Raw genomic sequence first — 22,438 nt, forward strand, 5'->3', positions numbered from 1 at the left:
GCTTTTCATTCTGAAATTCATTCAAGCACATGCTCTTCATTCCGAACAAACACACACTCTACAGATCGGAGGTAAAAGATTTTATTATCCCATGGATTTTTCCTAAGAAGTAAGAGTCCTACCAGACAAAATATACAAAGCATCTTATGTTTTCTCTCTAGACAACTGCATTCTCATCATATGAAACAGTGACCACATTAGTTCACCTTAAAAGAACCAAGGTTTGTCCTTACAGCTGCGGGATTGCACAGAGTTAGCATATTCAATGACCAGTTAATTCATGCAGAATCAGAAGGAAGGGGGGAAAAAGGTCTGTATGCTCACCTGAGTGCAGGCTTAGGCTCCTAGAAGTAAATGCAGGGCTTAAATTTACCAGTCTGCAGCACTTCCGTTAAGTGAACCAATTCTCTTACCCATTCCTTGTCATCCAGTCAGCAATGAAAGATCAGGGCTAGCAGCAAGTTACAACTGGAAAAACACAATGCTAGAAAAGCAAATACCCCTCTAGCAGTGGGAAACCTTCCTGACCAACCTGCATGAAGCGCACATAATGCTTCACTTTACATCAAGCTTAAAGCTGAATGAAACCAAAGCATCCTCCTCTACTTGTTAAAAATTGATGTTTATAGCTCACTGTGTTTATATAGAAAAATAAGTTGTCAGCACTAAGGACACACTCACACCTATTGCATTACATGACCATTTAGAGATCCTGGTTTGTTTTCACACAGTTAACTCAAAGTATTATTACTTAAAAGTTTTATTCCAAAATATATTCACTTTTTGGTTGTGCTGAATTAATGATTGTACTTGCATTTACTTGATCCTTCTCCTTCTAAAACAACAAGCTCCTGAATTTCAGCAGATGGTGAACAAGTCCAGATTTGCTGGAAACCAGTTAACAAGAATGTGCCAAGCTGAAACTCACCCCATTCTTTGAAGCCAAAAACCTGCCTGCATTTCAAGAGCCTAATTAGTTTTAACTATATTTATGGAAGAGAGGGAAGGATATTTAATTAATCTGCATTTTTATCTCTCTGATGATCAACAGAAATGCAGTTTTGATCACACAGTTCCTCTGCAGTATACTGATCTGCTGAATCGTGCCTCATATCAATATCTGTACTACAACGTTGCCTGCAGATAATGTGATACATGGCTGGACTACAGTAATCACTATGAAACCAGCTGTCAGAGGTGACAAACAAGATTACACACATTGTTTAAAACACTGAATTAAAATAATCTGCTTCTGCACTTGCCAGTAACTCCCAGCTCTGCTACTGACACCACTCTGTACAAAGGCATGACACCCCATCTGCACATAGATGGGATCTCGACAACTCTGGAAGACAGACGCATGAACATAATCTTCCCAAGCAAGCAGAGCTAGCCAGGACAGACACAGGGCTGGAGTAAACCACCCGGTTCCACCCACAGCCATGGCCTATTGATGAGACATCAGTGATGTGAGGAGCTTTGGCACCTCATGTCGAAGATTCACCTCTTTTACATAGGCAAAGTGACAGCAGATCTGCCCAGGATCCAGAGCAGCTGCAACTGCATGTTAGAACCAGGGCAACCCCCTTGCAATTCACCTTCTGCTTTGTGGCTGAGGAGCAGGGACATGCTGTGTCATTTGTATTATTCCCAACCCACTTCCTTGCCCTGGCCTCCTGACCACCCTGAGCACCCATCAGGATACACTGCATTGCTCCATGAGTCACACTGAGCCATAATGTGTTCAGGAGGAGACATGAGGGGTGAATCCAGGAGCCATAACACGGTGGCTGCTTTCAGTGTTTGAAAATCTGATTCTGGCTTGATGCAAAAACCCTCCTTCTGCTATGCTTTCTGAACCACACTGTCTGTATCATCACAACTATTCTTTTCTAAGTGCACCTGGTTACGTATTTCTGGTCATTATACCAGCACTAAAACATCAGCCCTCCTCTTATGTATGCACCTTGCGCCCCAGTACCACAGCACCCTCAAAGCACTACACCAGCCTGAAATCCCTCCACCTATTTCCAGCACTCCTATTTCTCAGGCATCCCTTCTACACCAAGCTTGCTTCCAAAAGATTCCCATCCTGTGGCATGAAAGAAGCTGTGTCTACTCCTGGGTTATCTCTAACCACTGTGTAAATTTAAGCCCAACAGACATCTCAGGTAGGTAGCGGGGAGAGAAGAGAATCCATTGCGATGGACCCGAGAGGTTAGAGCTGCACAAGCAGGGGAAGGAGTAAAAAAAGTAAGATTACCATGTCTAAAGAGAGGACCGAGAGCATGTGTGTGCATGTGTGTGCAAGCAAAGCCAAGGAAAGTTACATCTGGAGAGTGGCTTCATGACTTCCCACAGATAACAGTTTCGACCACAAAAGTGTTTTCAAAGTGACGAATGCGATGACAGTTTCCAGCCTCGCGTCGACTGATGCCTAGAAGTGATTGAAAGAGAGGAGATGGGAAATTCAACCAGTGGTAATCGGTAAGAGCTGCAGTGAGTGGGGAAAGGAAAGCAGACAAGGTGCAACTCCTGAACACTGAAATGCAGGAATAACACAGCACATAGGAAAAGCAGTGTAACATGGTCTTTGGAAGAACCACCACATTGTCTAGGCTGTGGGCTTGCAGTAAGAGCTGCCATGAACTGCCCGGAAACAGCTGGTTTCAGCTGAAACATCTCAGTGTTATCACAGAGACAGAAAGCTTCATGGAACCAGAAGTCACAGGCTGGTACAGACCACAGCTCTCAGTGTACCCAAGGAGGGCTTAAAATAGCCACCCCTCTGGCGGTTTGTATCCCTTCATGCACTGATCCTGCTATGGCCCCAGTCTCTCTGGGAAAACAGGAATGCTCCCCATGCCCTTAAACTGCAGGACCTCAACTCTTGGCAGCTCTTACAGCAACCCCACCAGTGATGGCCTGCTGACCAACAGGACTGTGCCCTGACTCCATGAGTGCAGCAGCCAGCATGCCAGCAGCCCTGTGCAAAACTGTGCAGCTCCCATTGGGAAAGCAACCACGACCTAAAGCTATGGAGACTTCTGCACCCTGCTGCTTCCCCAGAGACCCAAACTCAAACTGATTACAGGTGAGCCTTTAAGTACACCACTATCTAAACCCAAATTTATACAAATACTGCACTGCTGATGCAAATATTTGCTGCAAAGACTCCAAGGAGTGTTCTGCAGCAATATTATCATTTGCATATAAGATACACATGGATGATTTTCATGGAATCGCTTCCAGGTAGTCCAATTTTCCCTCTTCACAACTTTTTCCATATTATTAGGAATTCAATTAATTAAAGGTAATTTGCAGATCTAATCTGCTCTGACTAGCTGCCACTGAAGCACATCTCCATGACGGAAATTTTCTATACAGTTCCCACCAGCACTGCTATTGGTTCAGCCACACGAGCCCAGATGTAAAGGACTTGCTGGCTCCTGCAACCATTATCTCAATACTTTTACTAGGATAGACAATAGAAACACAGCAGCCAGCACCCATCTGCAGCAGCAGCATCCCAGGTTTGGGTTTAGATGAACCCTTTTGGAGGGAAGCACCTCCAAAGATCTCCTGTTTGCCTACACCCCCAGGGAAACCTCTCCTCTCACCACAAAGAGGCCAGCAGGGCTGTAACAGCAGCAGTAACAACTGTGATGTTGGGAAAAGCGAGTTAGGACACGGAATATGGCAGGCTCTTACGTCTCTTTGTGCTCCTCCGCTTCAGCCTGTAGGTCTCCTTGCCGCTGCAGAGGCGGTAGATGAAGGAGCCGAGCTGCTCCATGTCACTGACATGCTCGGTGGCGACCATCTCCTCCTGGATTATGTATGTCTGAGGCAGGTATGTCCCTTTCTGAAATGACAGTTTCCACCAGAATAAAGCACAAATGGTGCCATCATCTCCTTGAACAGAACTGTCTCACACAGAGTGCACAGGACAGCCACACTGTTAAAAATCCATGTTTGATGGCTCAAACTCCACTTACCGAGTCCAGTTATCATGCTTCCTTCTCCTTCCAGTAAACTGTCCCATGCTGCTAGCCCAGAGCACGCACAACTGATTAGATCCAAACAATTAATGTTCATTTAGGGGATGAAGCCAGTGTGCCTTCAACCCTGTTATAAACTAACCCCAGTTTTAAAGGTGGGTGTGCAAAGCTGTAACTTGGATCCCTCTGCTCTGGAGAGGGATCAAAACTCAACCAGAATGCCAGGAACTGCACTGAAAATGTGCATTTTTACATTTACTTCAAAAGGCAGAATCCAGAAGTGCCAGCCCTGCTCAGGTTCCAACAGTTTCCCAAGTTATCCACATCCCCCCCTCCTCCTCGCTTCATTCAGCACAGCCACAGTGATCTCCTGGCCCTATAGCCCAGAGGAATGAAGACTACAGATGAGCCATGGGCACAGTATTTAGAAACATTGCCCTGCATGGTCATGCTTAGTGCTCAGGAGACAGAGAGCTCTCAGCACACTTCCGTCCCCCCCAGGGGCATCATCCAGAGACTCCAGGGCAGTGCAGGAAGGCAGCTCACACAGGGAGCAAGCTGAAGCAAAGCAGGACGTGTGAGCTCCCTGCTGCTGGGGTGGAGGTCACTGTGAACACCAGGGTGATGTGCAGAATGTCTGACAGGGGACATGGCAGAAAGTCACCATGGGCTGGAGAAAATGGGGCACCTGGGAGCATCCCAGGGATGGAGGCTGCCTCTTTCCCTGCAGAAAGGAAATCTGCTTGGCATTAAAGACTCTCTGCAAGCTGATTCCTGGGTGCCAGGCCATCTTACAGATGTCTGGACATGGGTAATCATGGAATCATGGAACGGTTTGGGTTGGAAGGGACCTTCGAAGATCATCTAATCCAACTCCCTGCAATGAGCAGGGACATCTTCAACTAGACCAGGCTGCCCAGAGCCACATCCAGCCTGGCCTTGAATGCCTCCAGGGATGGAGCATCCAGAACCTCTCTGGGCAACCTGTGCCAGTGCTTTACCACCCTCAGTGCAAATAGTTTTTCTCTCATGTCAAGCCTGAATTTCCCCTCTTTTATAGTTTAAACCCATCACCCCTGTCCTGTTGCAAAAGGCCCTGCTAAAAAGTCTGTCTCCATAATAACCAGCTGTGTTAGAAGCACAGCTTCTGTTGGGGGCCACTTCTGAGCAGACTAGATGCTAACCAGGCCACAAAGTAAATAATTCTGGTCCCTTTTGCTTAAGATGAGTTAAAGAAATGAAAGAAACAGCAAATCCCTGGGCAAATACAAATACAATCAAGGGGAAAAGCAAGCAACAACAGCACTATTTCAAATACTACATCTTCAGTTTCCACCACAGACCCAGTTATCTCCATAGGGATGTACCTGGAAACATGCTGTCTTAACTTCATGCTGTGCTGCTGGGCTGGCATAGCCTGCTGGATCAATAAAGCTCTCCTCTGCTGGAGGACCAGATGATTGGTAGAAGTTTGTCCTACCCTAACACAGCAGTTTTGCAAGAAACTCAATTACTGATTCTTGGTGGGAGAGTGAAGGAGATGGCATACGATACATGCCAGTTACTGGCAGGAGGTATCACGTTAACACCCAGGGCTGGGGCCCAGGACTGGCCACATCCTTGATCTGGTGAGAGGGCTTAGAGAAAGACACATGCACACAACCCATTTCTTGTTATTTCAGATTTAAATAGTTGTTGCAGCTGAAGTAGTCAGGAATCATCCCCCTATGGCAGGACTGTGCAACAAGGATGATACCTTCAATTCTCTGCTAAGAGTTTTAACAAAACTGAAGTTTTGAGCATCTTGCATCCTGCAAAAGGTGTGGATTGTCCATCACTTAAGTGGTTCATCTCCCACCTTCCTAGGGCTGCTCAGGGGAGCATCCCCCCATCCTTTTCTCTTCCATACTTAGGCCGTTCATCAAACCAACACACCTATATGGAATAAAGCCTGCAGGAAGCAGCAGAGCTGCCTACAGGCAAAAAATATCAGACGCAAGAGGCCTGGTAATGCATACATGGTGACAGTCAACTGAAAAGTGGCACCCTAGCACCATGCTGCTCAGGGAAAAAGAAGCAGGGGTTTCAGTGACTCCCTGCACTGCCACAGTCTGCTGGAGCAAGCCACTAATGTTCTTTGCGAGACTAAGGTTTCGCCCTTAGAAACAGGACTGAAGCCACTTGAAACATAGACTGACAGCTGGAAATCAGTCTAATTCTTCAGGGACTTGACTGGATTCAGAGATGCAAAAAACCCAAAAGTCTCTGAGTCCAAGAACCAATGCAGCTCATCCAGAATCCAAACGGGAGCACTTGTGAGCAGTGGGGCAAGTCATCAGGTGATGAAGGTCCCTGCAGCAGGAACAAACTTGCGCCCTCTTCCTGATACAGGCTACTCACAGGGCCCTGCTGGTGGATATGAAGAAGAGAGAGGGGAGGGACCTTTGGGCTGTACCCAATCTGGTCTTGAAATCCAAGGATTTCAAGGAGGCAGCACAACCTCCCTGGGCAACCTGTTCCACTGCTTCAACGCCCTCATGGGAAGAAACTGTTTCTGAGCTCAAGACCAAGCTCAACACTTCAAACCTATGTCCCTAAGGTGCAATCCTGCCTTTCCCACTTCCCTCTGCCCCAGGGGCTGGTGACCTGCCCTGGACAGACATGAATTGTAAGTAAATGCATGCTATACACCAGCAGGATTCCCAGCACATTTGCCAGATGGTCACAGTGCGTGAAAGGACTGCTAGGAAACAAGCTGGGAGCTGAACAAGGACTGGAGATCAGGCATCTCTCAAGGCACAACCTTTTGCCTCTGAATCCCTACAAAGTTCATCACGCTACATGTAGTAGCAAGTGAGAAAAGGCAATTTAAGAAAGAGAGAGAGTCAGATTGTTGGTTTCCTTTTTTTTCCCCTTTCCTTTCTTTTTCTTTCCCTTCCCCTTTACTTTCAAATAGACCCTCACAGAAGGGAGTAAAAGACCCAGGCTCAGTGCTTTGCTTTACCTGCAAAAGGCTGAGACAGACACGCACCTTCTGCAGTCTTGAAAGTCCTGTTTTGATTTTTCCCCTGCTGTTAGGATTAAATAGCACTCTGTTAAGACAACTGCTTTCAGTCATGGCTTCTGAACTGAACCGAACTGCTGGTACTAAACCCAGTTAATAGCAGCTGTGAGCAAAAACAGATGAGTCCAAGTGTGATGCTGTGCCCCCCGAAAGGATGAAAGCTCAAGGCCTGGTACTCTGCAAGGGACACCAAGAGCTCTCCAAACGGCAAACCACAGCGGTAACCACAGCAAGAGTGAAAAGAGGGAATGTTTCTTTTTTCCTTTCTTTGATTCCTACAATCAGTGAACAGAGGGAAGGAACAGCGCTCCTCCATGTCTTCCTTGTCAGGTTGATCTGTTATGCCAATGTTAGCATGCTGTCTGTACATTCATATTTGAGCTAAACCCACTGAGGCCTTCATTCTACATCAAGTCTCAGCTCTGACAGAGCCAAGGCTGACTTAAAGCAGTTTTGATTCCCCATGGCCTTCCAAGCTGGCATCCACAAACCAACTCCAGGAGAGCATGCAAAATCAGCAGGACAGCAACTGTACCTTCACGTTAACCAACAGCTCCCACAGGTTGCGAGGAGGCATCACAATAGTGGTGTTCAGCTCGATGACGTAGCATTTATCCAGCGTTATGTCATGATAAGCTGTCAGACCCTGCATTCCAAGCACAGAAATTAAGGAACTGAGCCCTTGGCAATGGAACGTGGCAGTGAAAATGGGTAAAAAGTGAGAATTCAGGGAAGTGGGGAAACTGCTTTAAAGGACAAACATGTCCAAGGGCTCCCTACCCAGCAAGATGAGCTGGTTGGAAAACCTCAGAGAGGGTCTTGGGAAGGAGGACAGCTCAGTAGTAAGATCATCATAGACATACTGGACAACGGTGATAGCATGGCATGGTGCTGGTGCTCAGCCCCATGCTACACCCCCCAAAGGCCCCAGGAGCTCCTTACTCGCTGGAAATCATGGATGATATCTGCAGGATCGCTCCCTCCAAACCGAGGCACTGGGACGTTGATCTGCTCGTAGTTTTCCTCAATGTAGATCTTGACGTCCTCATGCAGCTCCAGCTGCCCTCTGAACGGTGAGTATAGCGAGTCTTCATAGAGGACACCACAGTGGAAGACGCTCTCGCGGGGCAGCTGTGGGGATAAGATCCAGGTTAGAGGGACAATACTCACAGATCCCACACCCCATTAACAGCTACAGCAAACAAAGGAAGAATCGTACTCACACTGGGTGAAAAACCCTTTTCAAACACATGCTTGAAGATATTTCAAGATCAACCACACTTTGGGGATGCAGCCCAAGACATGGGGAGCTTCTGGGCTAAAACGCACACTGCTGGGTCATGGGGAGCTTCTCATCACCCAACACCCCCCACTCCTTATCCTCAGGGGTACTTCTGAATCCTTTCGTCCCCCAGCCTGTACTGATACTGGGGTTACCCTGACCCAGGAGCAGGATCTTGCAGTTGGCCTTGTTGAACCTCATGAGGTTCACATGGGCCCACTTCTCAAGCCTGTCAGAGTCCCTTTGTATGGCTTCCCATCCCTTGGGCATGCCAACTGCACCAACTGCCTTCGTGTCATCTGCAAACTTGCTGAAAGCATGTTCATTAAATACACTGTGTTGTTGATGAAGACACTATACAGTACTGGCCCCAGAATGGACCCCTGAGGGATGCCATTTGTTACTGGTTTACATCCGGACATTGAGTCGTTCCTCATGATCCTTAAGACATGCCTCAATCTGCAATGCCTAGAGGCCTTGCTCCAGAGTTACCATAGGGCAAAGCAATAAATAGGAGCACTCCCACTTTCAAAGGTTGAAGCAGCTTGTCTGGATGCTCCAACTGAAGAGCCAGAGGTCTTTCCCGACTCACCTGGGTGATGAAGAAGTATCTGTACACATACATCGATGCAAAGACCAAGCCCAAGAGCAGCACAAGGAGCCCCATGGTCAGGTAGCACACTCCACTGAGCGATGACCTCCGGCCCTGCACCGGAGGTGCTGGCTCTTCCTGCAAGGTAAAAATGAGAGCGTCAATCAGATGTTGTTACAAGGGACCAGAAAGTACAACAAAGGCTTTTTGCGGTGTGCACTGAAGGTGGCAGGCACCATCCCATAAAGCAACTTCAGATCTGACAGTATTCTGGCAAGAGGAAAACACTTCCTGCTCTTCCCCTCACTCCCCATATAAATATATATTTATATATATAAATATATATATGTACAAATTAAAGTGTGTGTATGAACATACACATATAAATGTATACTCTGCTTCCCACCAACTGCTCAGAACAAAGTCAAGCTTTGTTTCACTGGGCAGTAAGGACGGACTGAAAAAAGGGAAATCAGGAACTAACAGTTCCAGCATTTATGTATTTATACTCAAAAGTTCTTACGGAAATGCTGCCATGGTGGAATTCTTCAGCACAACATTTTTGAGGTGAAGTTTTCATTGGAAATTTGAGGTGGAAATGACTCATCTCAGAGAGAAACCTCCTGGCCCTGCTGGGGTGAGCTTACCCAAGCCTCTGTGTTGATGTCAGCTTCATTTTCAAGCAGATTCCTGCACACCTTCTAAGAATATGGTCAGAGCATCAAAAGAAAACATATCTGCCATCTTATAGCACTCCACAGTCCATACAGACAGTAGCCACTTCACCCCATTACAGCCCTCAAAAAGGAGGGCAGCACAAAGGCAGATTTACCTCCTGGGGATCACTCATGCCAGCCTAGGATGCTCTTGTTTTTACTACCAAAATAACTCTCTGAATGTTAATCAGGAGGATGTAGGGCCTTTCAGAGGCAGATGAAAGAAGCTGGTGCAGCAATGCCCTGTTTCCAAACAAAAAGCTGCCCTCAGCTGAGCAGGCAGACGGGGAAGAGAGGCACCAGGGAAGGCTTCCTCTGTGCGATACATGATCTGATGTGTTTGACTAGAAAGACACTCTGTCCACGGCTGGCCAGAGACCAGTATGAACTGGAGGAACAGATTTAAAAGCAACAACAGCCTCTCATTTCTACGATGCACCACTTTGTAAAGAAAGAGGTGTTTCTCCAGGGTACCACAGCCAAAACCCACAGGGTGCTGCAGATGTTATCTCCCCAAGCGGAGATGTCCCTGGGTCCCTGCCACCCTCCTTCCCCTTTCCCTGCCATGGAGCGGCAGTCCAGTCCCAGGCTTGGAGGCATCAGGTTGCTCCTTCCCAGAGGCTAGAGAACCCCAGCATCCCTGGGGATCGCCCCCTGCTCCATCGAGGCACAGAACAGGATCCTGCAACACCTCTGCTACCTGCTCTGCTCCAGCCAGCACAGACTGCTCCACCCACATTCATCCCTTCTCTAGCCACATTCAGACTGATAACTGCAAAGACTAAAAGACCAAACTGCTTTGGGAGAGCTACAATCCCAGCACACCTCCAGGGGAAATTAATCTATATTCATTTCTCTTTCATCCCGGCTTTTAAAAGATCCGCAGCATCTCCATTCACCACCAGCCCCCTATACCGAAAGAATGGTATAATCAGTTTGTTGCTGCTCCTCCAGCAAATAAAGGGATGAGCAAACTGAAAAATGCCACATTTAAGTTCACTTCCAATCTCTCCCTTCTTCTCCTTCTGCAGATGAGGGGCAGGAACTGTGACAAGCCACAAAGAAAACAGCTAAATAAATCTCATAACTAGAAGTTCAGAGGTTCTTTGACATGAACAGCCATGACAGAAGTCATGCTACATGTCAAGGGTTTCACAGGAAAGGATTTCCCCAGGTACGTGTCATTGGAGAAAGAGTACAGTGAGGGTGAAGAGGAACATAAAGATCTGCTGTTAACACTGAGGCAAGCCAAGGACATAGCAAGACATGCCAGCTCCCACCATTAAAAGAGGTGAGTTTGGCTTTATACAAAGGATTCCTGGCTTTGGGAAAAATGCCCGAGTTTTGCATTTTGGGAAAGGGTGGGAGAAGCCAAGTGAAGAACAGGTTTGCCCTGAAGCAAGTTAGGAGACACCAGCAAAAAAACCCCACAACAAATCAAATCCCCATACACCAAACCCTCCCCTTCACTTCGGGCAGGAGGTGTTCTCAGTGCTGACAGCTTGTGGATGAAGGAGGGCACAACCTGCAGTAACAGTAGCTTAACAAATCTTCACCACGTTGGAACAACCAACAAGCTTCCTCCACAGGCTGCTGTCCCACACATGGTGCAGCATGCCTCCTCCTACTGCAGGACCACCACTGCTGGCAGCAGGAATGTGGGTGCTTTAAACAACAGGAAATCCTTCGCAGCAGTACCGCACAGCATTCTTGTCTCTAGACTGGAGAGACATGGATTTGACAGATGGCCCACTTGGTGGATAAGGGATTGGCCAGATGGTTGCACGCAGAGGGTTGTGGTGAATGGCTCCATGTCCATGTGGAGACCAGTGACGAGTGGTGCTCCCCAGGGGTCGGTGCTGGGACCAGCACTGTTCAACATCTTTGCCAGTGACACGGACAGAGGGATCAGTGTGCCCTCAGCAATGAGACCAAGTTGTGTGGTGCAGTCAGAATGCTGAAGGGAAGGGATGGGATACAGAGGGACCCTGACACACTTGAGAGGTGGCCAGTGCAAACCTCCTGAAATTCAACAAGGCCAAGCGCCAGGTCCTGCACGTGGGTCAGGGCAATCCAAGCACAAACACAGGCTGGGCAGACACTGGTCTGACAGCAGTCCTAGAGAGAAGGACTTGGAGCTGAGCAAACTCTCCTGGCTTCACAGTGCTGAGCCTTTGGACACACAAAATGAGCAGGAGCTGCTAGCAAGAACTATACCCAGTGACATGCTGCCTTTGATAATTCTCATGAATACAGTACAAGGTTATGAAAAATGCATTGGATTCTATCGCTCTTTCATCAGTCATGTCCTGCTGAAGCTGACAGAAGTGAGGAAATTAAAGGTGTCGTGTTATGTCTTGTTCCCTCCCGAGACGCACACCATCTCTGCAGAGGTGGGATCAGCTCACACCCTGTTCCTGCTTCTTCAGCTTTGCAAACAGCTCCGAGTTCTCCAGAAACCACTTTTCCTGCATTTCTGAAACACACAGGTTTGAAATCTTCCATTTTAGGTGTAGCAGCGCCTGACAAACAAGGGACACAGTTCAGCAAGTGCCTAAATATACACCCCAACAGGCAAAGAAGCTTGGGGCGACTAAAAATAGGTGTGATTTTGACAACTGACAAGGAAGGAGAGAAATGCCAATGCAAAGGAAATGCTCAGAGGGATGCTGTTTGGAGAGAAGTGCTATCTGAATGGCAGCAAGCAGGGGTGGCCAGCCAGCATTTGAGACTGGAGCACTTGCCAAGCTAGAGCTCTGGAGAAGCAAAGTGAGAGACCACATACAGGGAGAGGCAGATGAAGGAAGACAAGAAGGGGGAGAGGAATGGAGGGAGATAAAACCACTTCAGCAATGCAGCTCATCCTTGCATCTGCCAAAGCATTTCCCATGCTCCAAAAGAGGCTCCTCTGGCAGACGAACAATGAGTCTTGTCCTTCAGAGCAGTTCTGCTTGGAGGGAGTGAAATGTGGAGAAACAGCACTGCCCTAGCAGAGAGTCACAGTCAGTGCTCGGTACCAGCAACAAGAGGTCTCTTAACAAGCCCTTTACCTGGAAGGAGAATCACAGAATCATAGAATCAATGAGGTTGGAAAAGACCTTCAAGATCATCAAGTCCAACCGTTCCCCAGCACTGCCAAGGCCACCACCGCCCTAGGCAGTCTGTTCCAATGCCTAACCACCCTTTCAGGGAAGGAATTATTCCCAGTATCCAACCTAAACCTCCCCAGCACAGCTTGAGGCTGGTTCCTCTTACCCCATCCTTTGTTCCTTGGGAGCAGAGCCCACCCACCTCCTGGGTCCATCCTCCTGTCAGGCAGTTGTAGGGGGCAGTAACATCTCCCCTGAGCCTTCTCTTCTCCAGACTGAACCCCCCAGCTCCCTCAGCCATTCCCCATCACACTTGTGCCCCAGGCCCTGCACCAGCTCCATTGCCCTTCACTGGCCCCACTCCAGCACCTCAATGTCTCTCTTGTAGTGAGGGACCCAAAACTGAACACAGGATTTGAGGTGCAGCCTCACCAGTGCCCAGCACAGGGGGATGATCACTGCCCTGGCCCTGCTGCTGCACTGGTGCTGATACAGGCCAGGATGCTGATGGCCCTTCTGGCTGCCTGGCCAGAATCAGCTCCATCAATCAGCACCCCCAGCTCCTTTTCCATGAGCAGTTTCTAGCCGCTCTTCCAGGCTGAAGAGCTTCTAATGCTTCAGGTCTGAAAAGAAAATGATGTGCTGATGTGTGGAGCAGTAAGGCACACACACACACACACACACATATATATGGCACATAGTTTCCAAGGCAACCAAAGTCCCTGCACACAGCACTCAGCAGCGCTTGTGCAGGGCACGCAGCAGCATTTCCACAGGGAACTCAACAATGGCTCTGGACTCAAGGATGCCTGGAAGCCTGTAATTAAGAGACTATCACAGCGAAGGCAAAAAGGTTGCAACAAATGAATCTAATCACATCTTTACACAACGCCACGGCATGTGACTACCAACAAAGTCACTGCACAGCACTGGAGATTAGAATATCAAAGCCAACCACTGGCTAATTAAAACCCAGCATTGTTGCTCTATGACAAAGACAGCAGGATGTTACAAATGCAGCCTAGCACGTGGGAGCTCCTGAGCGCTAGTGATCATACCTTCCTTCTTCACCAGCAAGACAGATGTAACCCCCCTTTCTTCTGCTTTTTCCATCCCTTTCTGGACTGAGGGGCTGTTTCTTCTCCCTCTTCAACAGGAGCTGCAGCAGCTCCACCACCACAGCTAAAAGGCTCTGATTTACGTGGGCAGACCTCACCTGGGAAAGGGAAGGAGCAAGCACAGCAAAGTGAAGGCCAGGGTTGGGTTCTGGAAACACTGAAGTGGGAGGTGGCATTAAAAGAATAGGAATTCTCCCCAGGAGAATGAAGGTTAAGCTTCGACACTGGGTCTCAAAACCTATCCAGAGGCAGCTAGATCTATTTAAGTCTATCTAAAAGTCAGCTCAAGTAAGACTGAAGGAGAGCAGCTGCCCTGGGAATAGGGGAAGCTATTAAATCAAAGGTTAGGCAAAGAGACTTGATTCAAAGGTAAAGACATACACAGGTGGGCAGACACCTGACTCTTTAACCAATGCCAGAAGCATTCAAGAACATTGAGAAACGGAGGCAAGGCAATGCCAACAGCTTTCAGCTTGTTCCTGGTGTAGCCGAGTCTTCCTTCTCCTCCCCAAAGTGAAAATGCTACCAGTTGCATACCATGCTAAGCAGACTGCACAAAAGCAGCCTGCTTGCTTCCACCTTCACGTGTGGCTTTGTAAGAAGCAAACCAAAAGCCTGACTGCTCACTAAAGTGATGAGCATGGCATGACAGCCATGGCTGCGGCACGACAGTGGGACCATGTGCTTGGGAAGGAGCTGTGCAGATCGCCCTTCCAACAGTCATAGACTCACCTCTCCCCAGGCTGAAATCAGGCAATCGCTTCATGATCAGATAGTTCTGGGGTCAAACAAATGTACAGTTTAGAACTACAGCACCCATCTCTGAGCTCCTACAGTCAGGCAGGTGGAAACAGCCAAGAGCAAACTGGATGTCACCAAGGGCAAGCCAAGCACTGCTGATCTGGTTGTGGCCAGCTAGGCCATCACTGTCCCACCTCACTCTTCCTCTAGAGGTAACGGATTCCCAAAAGGGCAGCAGAAAGGAGGACACAGACATGGCCAAGATGCTTAGGAGCTGGAACAGCCAAAGTACTGCCTTCTGCTGGCTCTGAAGATGAGAGGGGGCATTGGGCTGTAAACCTGTACTGTCTGCTCTGAACAGAGGGGTCAGAGTCCAGCATTTACTGGAGTTCAAGCTGAAGCACGTAACAAGGAAACCAGATTTCGGATTACAACATTTGCCTCTTAGCTGAAAATCAGGATTCCACAGTGTCACACCAGAAGATGAAGTCACTGCTCCCTTTCAGAACACTGACAGCAGTTATCTCTTCTCCCAGAAGCAGCATAGGAAAACCCTGACAGCCAGTCCTACACTCAGAGATTCACCACAAAGAAACTGTGTCTAGTTTAACAGCAGCGAGAGAGAAGGCAGATTTACCTTTCTCAGCCCTATTGTTCAAACTGACTTCAATGGTAGCGGACGGCAGCAAGGAAAAACAACTCTGAAAAGGCAAAAACCCAAACCCCTCAACACAGTTCCTCCCTCAAGTGGTAACAGTGGCATTAAAAACAAAACAAGACATAGAATCATAGAATAGTTAGGGTTGGAAAGGACCTTAAGATCATCAAGTTCCAACCCCCCTGCCATGGGCAGGGACACCTTGCTCTAAACCATATCACCCAAGGCCTCGTCCAACCTGGCCTTGAACACTGCCAGGGATGGAGCATTCACAACCTCCCTGGGCAACCTATTCCAGTGCCTCACCACCCTAACAGGAAAGAATTTCCTCCTTATATCCGATCTAAACTTCCCCTGTTTAAGTTTTAACCCATTACCCCTTGTCCTATCACTACAGTCCCTAATGAAGAGTCATGCTTAGGTTCCCACACATTACCTGGAAGAAAATACCCATCCAGAAGTGAAAATGCCTTTTCCCTCTCCTGTAAACCCATTAATGAGCAAAGACAGCGTAGCGCAAAAGCAAGAATTGCATAACTGTGCACAAGGACAATGCATTCTCCAGTATGCTCCATCTTCCCAGACCTGGAAGCACTGCTCCCCTCCTCTGAGCAGCCACCAGGAGGTGGCTCGTCTCTTCTCCCATGTACAAAGGATAGGATGAAAGGAAAATGGCCTCAAGCTGTGCCAGGAGAGGTTTAGACTGGGTATTAGGAGCAATTCCTTCCCCAAAGGGTGCTCAGGCATCGGTACAGGCTGCCCACAGCAGTGCTGGAGTCACTATCCCTGGAAGTGTTCACACACCATGTAGATGTGGCCCTTGGTGACACGGGTTAGTGGTGGCCTTGGCAGCGTTGGGGAATGGTTGGACTTGATCTTAAAGGTCTTTTCCAATCTCATTGATCCTGTGATTCTGTGATTCACACACAACACCTGCCAGGCCACCCCTTCCCAAACAGCCATATGAGCAGCACGGTACAATGACAGGCTGAAAACCAGCCTCCTGCTTACCGCTCCACAGCACAAGGCTTCTTACCGCAGAGCAAGGAGGTCCTGTCCTGCTGACGGTACCTACAGTGCTACAATATTAACACATGAGCAAAGCTTCCACGCCATACTTGCATTTAGTTCATTTTTGTCCATTAAAACTGCTTTGGTTTCAAGGCGTTTCTCAGTTCTCTGCGTTTTGCCAAAGAAACCGCTGCACCCAAAGCAGGTAAAAGCAACAGGTTCTTACTATCTGAAGAGCTCCTATGTGCAACACATCACTGGCTTCAGCTCTCCTCCAGCTTTGGGAGAACGCACACCTCTAGACAGACATTCCCAAGGTTCTCAGTCTGCAGCTCTTAAGTCCACATCCATCTCTTGGGTGAAAGAGATCTCTGTGTTTCCAAATTCAGTTGCATTTATAACATTTCTGCTAGAAATAGTCATTCCCTCTCCTAATCCCCCACCAGTTTTAGCCAGATCCTTTGTCATACTCAGCTGGAATATCAAATATTCACGTCCAGAGTCTGCTAAGATGACTCAAGTCTAGTATTTCACTACAGTAAGGGTCTGGGGGCATTTTTTCCCCATTCAGCCCTTTTCCCAGAAGATGGAGAACTGAGTAGCAGTGGCAACGTTTCTTTTTAAGCTGGTGACTCCATACAAGACACAAAAAGAAGTCATCACTTCAGCCCATGTGGATATGGGAAGGCTGGGCAAAGGCCAGGAATAGCCTTTGGTTACAGGAGGCAGTTCTATTAATTATCTGTCCTTTTTAGATCCCTAAATCAAGACATGGTGAGAATACCCACAGCTCAGCAGCATTAAGCCTGGACTCAAGCCTTCAAACCTATCAATGAGCACAATCAATTCATGCTGCTGCCAGCTGTTTTTCTCCCTCTTTGGATTTACAGCTTGGTTTGAGAGCAAGCCTGTTTAAAAGGCTTTTCCTCACATCCCCTTCCCTCACCATCTGCTATAACCTCACAGCATCCTGCAAAGAAGTCACTCACAAAACCCAGCACTGCATTGACTGGCACAGCAGCTTCCACCAACCTGGCATGACTCTACAGACCCAGCGGAGATGCCTGCATGGCCACTGCTCCTCCACCTGCCCCATGTGCTGCAGCCCATCTCTGCGCATCACTGCATTGGTAACTCCAGGATACAGAAACACAGAATCCCAGACTGGTTTGGGTTGGAAGGGACCTCAATGCTCATCCAGTTCCAAACCCCTGCCACAGGCAGGACGCCTTCCACTAGAGCAGGTTGCTCCAAGCCCTGTCCAGCCTGGCCTTGAACACTGCCAAGTATGGAGCATTCACAACTTCCATGGCAAAGCCCTTGGCCAGGGCAGCTGAGCAGTCAGTCTCCACTACATACACAGCGAGAGGGATGAGAGGCACCCCTTCCCTCCAATACTTAGCATTTACAGCTGATGAAGATCATTTCAATCTTCTCAGAGGCTTGTACTGTGTCTGCAGAATAAGTGGCTGCAAGTGATAGAGGGGTTTACAAGGAATCAACCAAAAATCCCCCAACCCACATTTTGACTGGAGAGCTCCAGCCATCAGCTTTACTCAGTTCCTCTGGATTTCAACTTCCATCACAAAGGAGCTTATTTAACTCCTCAAACAAGGAGTTAAAGACATAGTGTGTTTATTTCCATTTCAGACTCATGAGGTTCAATTAAACAGCCCCTCACTCAATACTATTTTGCATCTGAGAAAGTATTTTCCAAAGATCATTTTACTGACTGCATAACCTCAAACTGCCTCCTGCTCGAGGCTGCTGCCTCTTCCCAGCTCTCACTAATGACAGCAAGATTGTTGCTTTTATAAGCCCTTAAAATGTTGCAATTGCCTCAAAATCACATGAATTTTCTGAGTGAGTGAAAATTGCATATTCCTGTCAATTCAAACTGAGCTGCACAGGGGAGAAAGCACCTGTGAGCTTGCTGTCAGGACTCCTCACCTACTGCTTCTCAGGACACATTAGCATCACAGACATCTTCTTGCCTGCCATCTTTGCATTCGCGGAGCACCTGCCAAAATTCACAGGCTGCGGAAGCCGGCACTGAATCATTTCCCAGCTTTGGCTCCTATCACTGGGATTGAAGTCGTGAGATCAAAGAGGAAAGGAATGCAGATCATCTTGTTTGCATGTCACCAATGCCGTTTTGCTGCAAGGCAGCTAGGGAAAGACACACAAACAGGAATTATTGGCAGCAGGAGAAGGAGCATGGCAGGAAAGCCTGGCTATGGAAACGCTAAGCCCACAAGGTGGGTATCTGACAAAGCTTGTATTTGGTCCAGCCAAGTACAAACTACACTGAAGACCCCAGTGTCACAGATAACCCTGAAAAACAGCTTCAGGAAAAGGCCACCGTCTTGTCAGCGGATGTGCTGCTCCCTGGACACACTCGTGCTGCACTGACCCACCACAACCTGCTCCTGCCATGGGCCTTACCCTGATTTTCTTACATGTCTGTCCACTGGAATTAAGAGATTATTGAAGAGTCTTTATTCTAACTAAATTCATGCCTTTAAGTACCTTTGTAGTTCACATGGGCTTGAAAGAACAACACTCTGCCCTCCAGGAGTCAGAAAACAGCCCAAGGCAACATAAAGAACCCAAAATGTCTTATTTACTACCTAATCCAACTAAATTCCTCTGGCAGAACGACTGACTCCTCAGCTGCAGAAAGCCGGTTCTATGGCAGCACAAGCTGGAAGTCCACTGTGACAGTCAACTTTCCTGGTCAGGCATCAAAGGCAGCGAGAAACCTACCACCTTCTTGTGTTTTGTTATTAGGAAAAATGAAGCCTGGGAGTCACCAAGAAGTCACAGTTGGCCACACTCCCCCATTACACAGCTCCCAGCCCTTCGATTAACAGATGCAAACCATGACAGACTGAGCACATTCAGACACCGACAGCACAGCTGAGAGCTTCAAGCACACCCGTGAGTGATGTGAGAGATCATTCCAGTGTAAGCAACTCCCTGAACTCCCTGCAGAACTGAGCCATCTCCTGAAGCCCCTTCTGCAGATCAGCTCTCCAGAGCAGGGGATGCTTTGCACTGCTGCAGGAATGGAGCAAAACCAGAGCTCATATTTCTTGAGGCAGGGAGGTGTTAGAGCTCGGTAAATGATCAAGCTTCATGCACAGTCCAAGGCACTCATGAGGAATACAGCAATGCCATGTAAGTCTCCTGCTCTGATACAGGAGCACACTAACAAGGCAGACCTGATGCTGTGGGTCACTCCTACCTCTGTGGACAACACCGTCCCCTCTATGCAGTCTGGTGCCTACCCCAGTGTGTCCACCCTCACAGAAGGGTGCAAGCTGGGGGTTCTCTAGCACAAAGGACTTTAGGAGCACTCAACTCCTGGCCAAGCACAACACTGCCTATTCCACCCTTCGCTCCTCGAGCACCATCTGTACCACCACCACAGGTATGTGCCCAGCACTGCCTGCCAGTGCCTGCCCATGACTCACACAGGCTGGAATGGACTCGACATAACTCTGCCCCAAGGCCCCAGCCTTGCTCTGCATCTGCCTTCATTCAGCATTCATTCAACCCATCATTTTCATTCCCCTTGCACCCGACAGGATCTGATCTCCTCATACCCATCACTTGAACCCATGAGAGCAATTCAACTTCAGCATCTCAACCCCCATGTTGGAAATTGCAAAGCATCTAGACAGCTGCCTGTGTTCTTATCCCCTCACTTCCCATCTTGCTCCAGCACCAGCCGCTTTGCTCCTCTCGCCTCTCCCTCCATGCCAACCCTAAGCCTTCAAAGAGCTGTTAGAATGTGAAACCCACCCACATATGATCAATCCCAAATCACATCCACCCAAACCACTTAGATGAAAGGGATGAGTTCTGATACCACTTCCCCATTTACTCCAGTGCCCAAGGCAATGGTGGCACTGCCCAGCCCCATCCCTCCCTCCTTCAAGCTCCGGATGCCCGCACAGCCCCGAGGATGCGACCCAACGTCCATCCAACCGGACACCTCCACTTCCCCCAGCAGCAGCGGCTGCGAGCAGACCCCGATCCCCCGCACGCCCCTTCCCTTCCAGCTCGGCTAAGCGGAATAAAGGGGGAAAACCCGTCGCAAAGAGGGCCGGGGCCCGCCCGCCCGCCCCGCACTCACGGCGCCCGCCGCCCCATCGCCCCCCGCCGCCTTTTCCTTCTCCGGCTTGAGCGCTGCCGGCGGCTGCTGCACGCCGATCTTCACCATGGCCCCGCTACGCCGCCGACCGCGCCGCCGGCACCGGCACCGGCACCGCCCCGGGGAGGAGCCGCCGCCGGCACCGGGGAGGGGGCTCGGGCTGTGCGGGCAAACAGGGCTGTGCAGCCACCGGGGTGCCCGAGCGCACCGCCCGCGGTTCCGGCGGCTGAACCTGTCTGTAGGGACCTGCCAGCCAGCGGCACCCACGGCTGCTGCCCCATCGCAGCCCCAAGCGGTGCGCTCCCCCTCCGCCAGCCACCACCGGCTCTTGCGGTGACAGCTTCGGGATGCAGCTCTCAGCCCCACCGCAAGATTAGGAGATGAGGGGTGCAGCCCCGGGGAGCCCTGGGTGTTTGTGGCGTGAAGCCTGCAGTTCTGCAAGTGGCACTGCTGAAATGGGGTCAGCAAATCACAGATCAACCAGGTTGGAAAAGACCTTTAAGATCATCAAGTCCAACTGTTCCCCAGCACTGCCAAGGCCACCACTAACCCATGTCACTGAGGGCCTCGTGTCACAGGTTTTGAGCAATGGAAAAAACCAAACAGAACAAGCCACAGACTTGAAACAACTCACCAGGCCTGAGGATGCATCAGCCTGGAGCAGATGCACACAGAGGGCAAAGGTTACCATAGGAAAGCTGCCATTTGATTCAAGGCCTGGGACCTGAATCCATGGAAGAATGGAGAAGGTTCAGGTGGTCTCTCCTCCAGGACCAGTGTGAGGCAGCAGAACAGATGGACTACCTTCACCACGGGGACAATGATCTAGAAAAGCCCTTCCTAACAGAAGAAAAGTGTGGTGGGCACAAGAGAACTGGGGTGGTTGCTTTTGTGCCACTAAATGCTGGGTGGGGAGCAGAGCTGCTCTGACAGTGAGGGGCTGCTGATGCAAAGGAACAGCGGGAACAGTGGGGCACTATCGAGCTGTAGGCAGGACGCACTAGCACAGCACAGACAGGCGTAAAGAACACGCTGACAGCTTTAAAGTAACAAAACTGGTAAAAAAAACACATTAACAAAAGCCTCTCTGCCAGCCGTGGGTAGTAAGGAAAGCAGCAAATGGCAGCAGAGAAACAGCAATATCCTTACATTGATTCAGTCCACTTAAACATGGTATTTATTTATAATGAAGCCGTTATGAGCATTTTCTTTCGACCCAGAAGGATTCATTATGTACTGAGTGCTTTACATCATGTTGTGAACTAAACCATTGATAAATTAGTGCTAAGTTTTATTTGCAAAAGGCATCTCTGGCAGGGATTCAACACTGACTCACAACAATTGCTCATAGTGCTGACTTGCCACTGCTCAATATTTAGAGCCACTCAGTCTCCCCCAGCATCCCATCGTGTGGGTAGAAGTTACATCAGGGTTGCAAGTTCTATCTCACACAGAGATAAGGGGCAGCAGTTCCAAAACAGCTCCTCATTAGGAGCTCAAATTAAGACAAGACGGTCCTGAGTTTCCGACATCGGGAGTGCTCACACTCCAAACACCTCACACTCAACATGCAAACCAAGATACACCATCAGGATCTTCTCTGACAAGCTACAAGGCAATTGCTAACTACTCTAATAATGGTTATCCTAAATGACACTTAGCCTTACACCAAGGAAACATCCAGAACAAGAGCAGAAGGGTAGAAATCCCCTCAATGCACCAGGTTATCCTGCATTCTGCCCCCTTCATCACTCCTGGGCGTGTTTTCAGATTGTTTGGCTACACTCTTCCCATGGGCCATGTTACCTCTCTTGTCTCCAGACCACTGGGCAGCACATCACAGAGAAGAAATCTAAAGCCAGGATGACAGCTGGGGAGAAGTGATGTGAAATCTCTCAATACATAAATGGCACAGAAAGCTTGAATCATAGAATCATGGAATGGTTTGTACTGGAAGGGATCTTAAAGCTCATCCAGTTCCAACCCCTGCCACAGGCAGGGACACCTTCC

General features: G+C 48.9%; 1 protein-coding gene across 1 annotated transcript; it reads right to left on the bottom strand.

Moving 5' to 3' along the window:
- Positions 1 to 65: 65 nt before the first annotated feature.
- ITM2C (integral membrane protein 2C) lies at positions 66 to 20,709 on the bottom strand. Its single transcript, XM_061379306.1, is given in 7 exon segments — positions 66 to 2,437; positions 3,712 to 3,862; positions 7,598 to 7,708; positions 8,005 to 8,193; positions 8,937 to 9,074; positions 20,411 to 20,667; positions 20,670 to 20,709. Coding segments are annotated over 7 exon segments (978 nt in total). The 3' UTR covers positions 66 to 2,345.
- Positions 20,710 to 22,438: the final 1,729 nt, after the last annotated feature.

This window comes from Neopsephotus bourkii, unplaced genomic scaffold, assembly GCF_033783945.1.
Source record: "Neopsephotus bourkii isolate Nb327-2 ecotype Australia unplaced genomic scaffold, CSIRO-AGI_Nbou_v1 NB_1768, whole genome shotgun sequence".
Taxonomy (NCBI): domain Eukaryota; kingdom Metazoa; phylum Chordata; class Aves; order Psittaciformes; family Psittacidae; genus Neopsephotus; species Neopsephotus bourkii.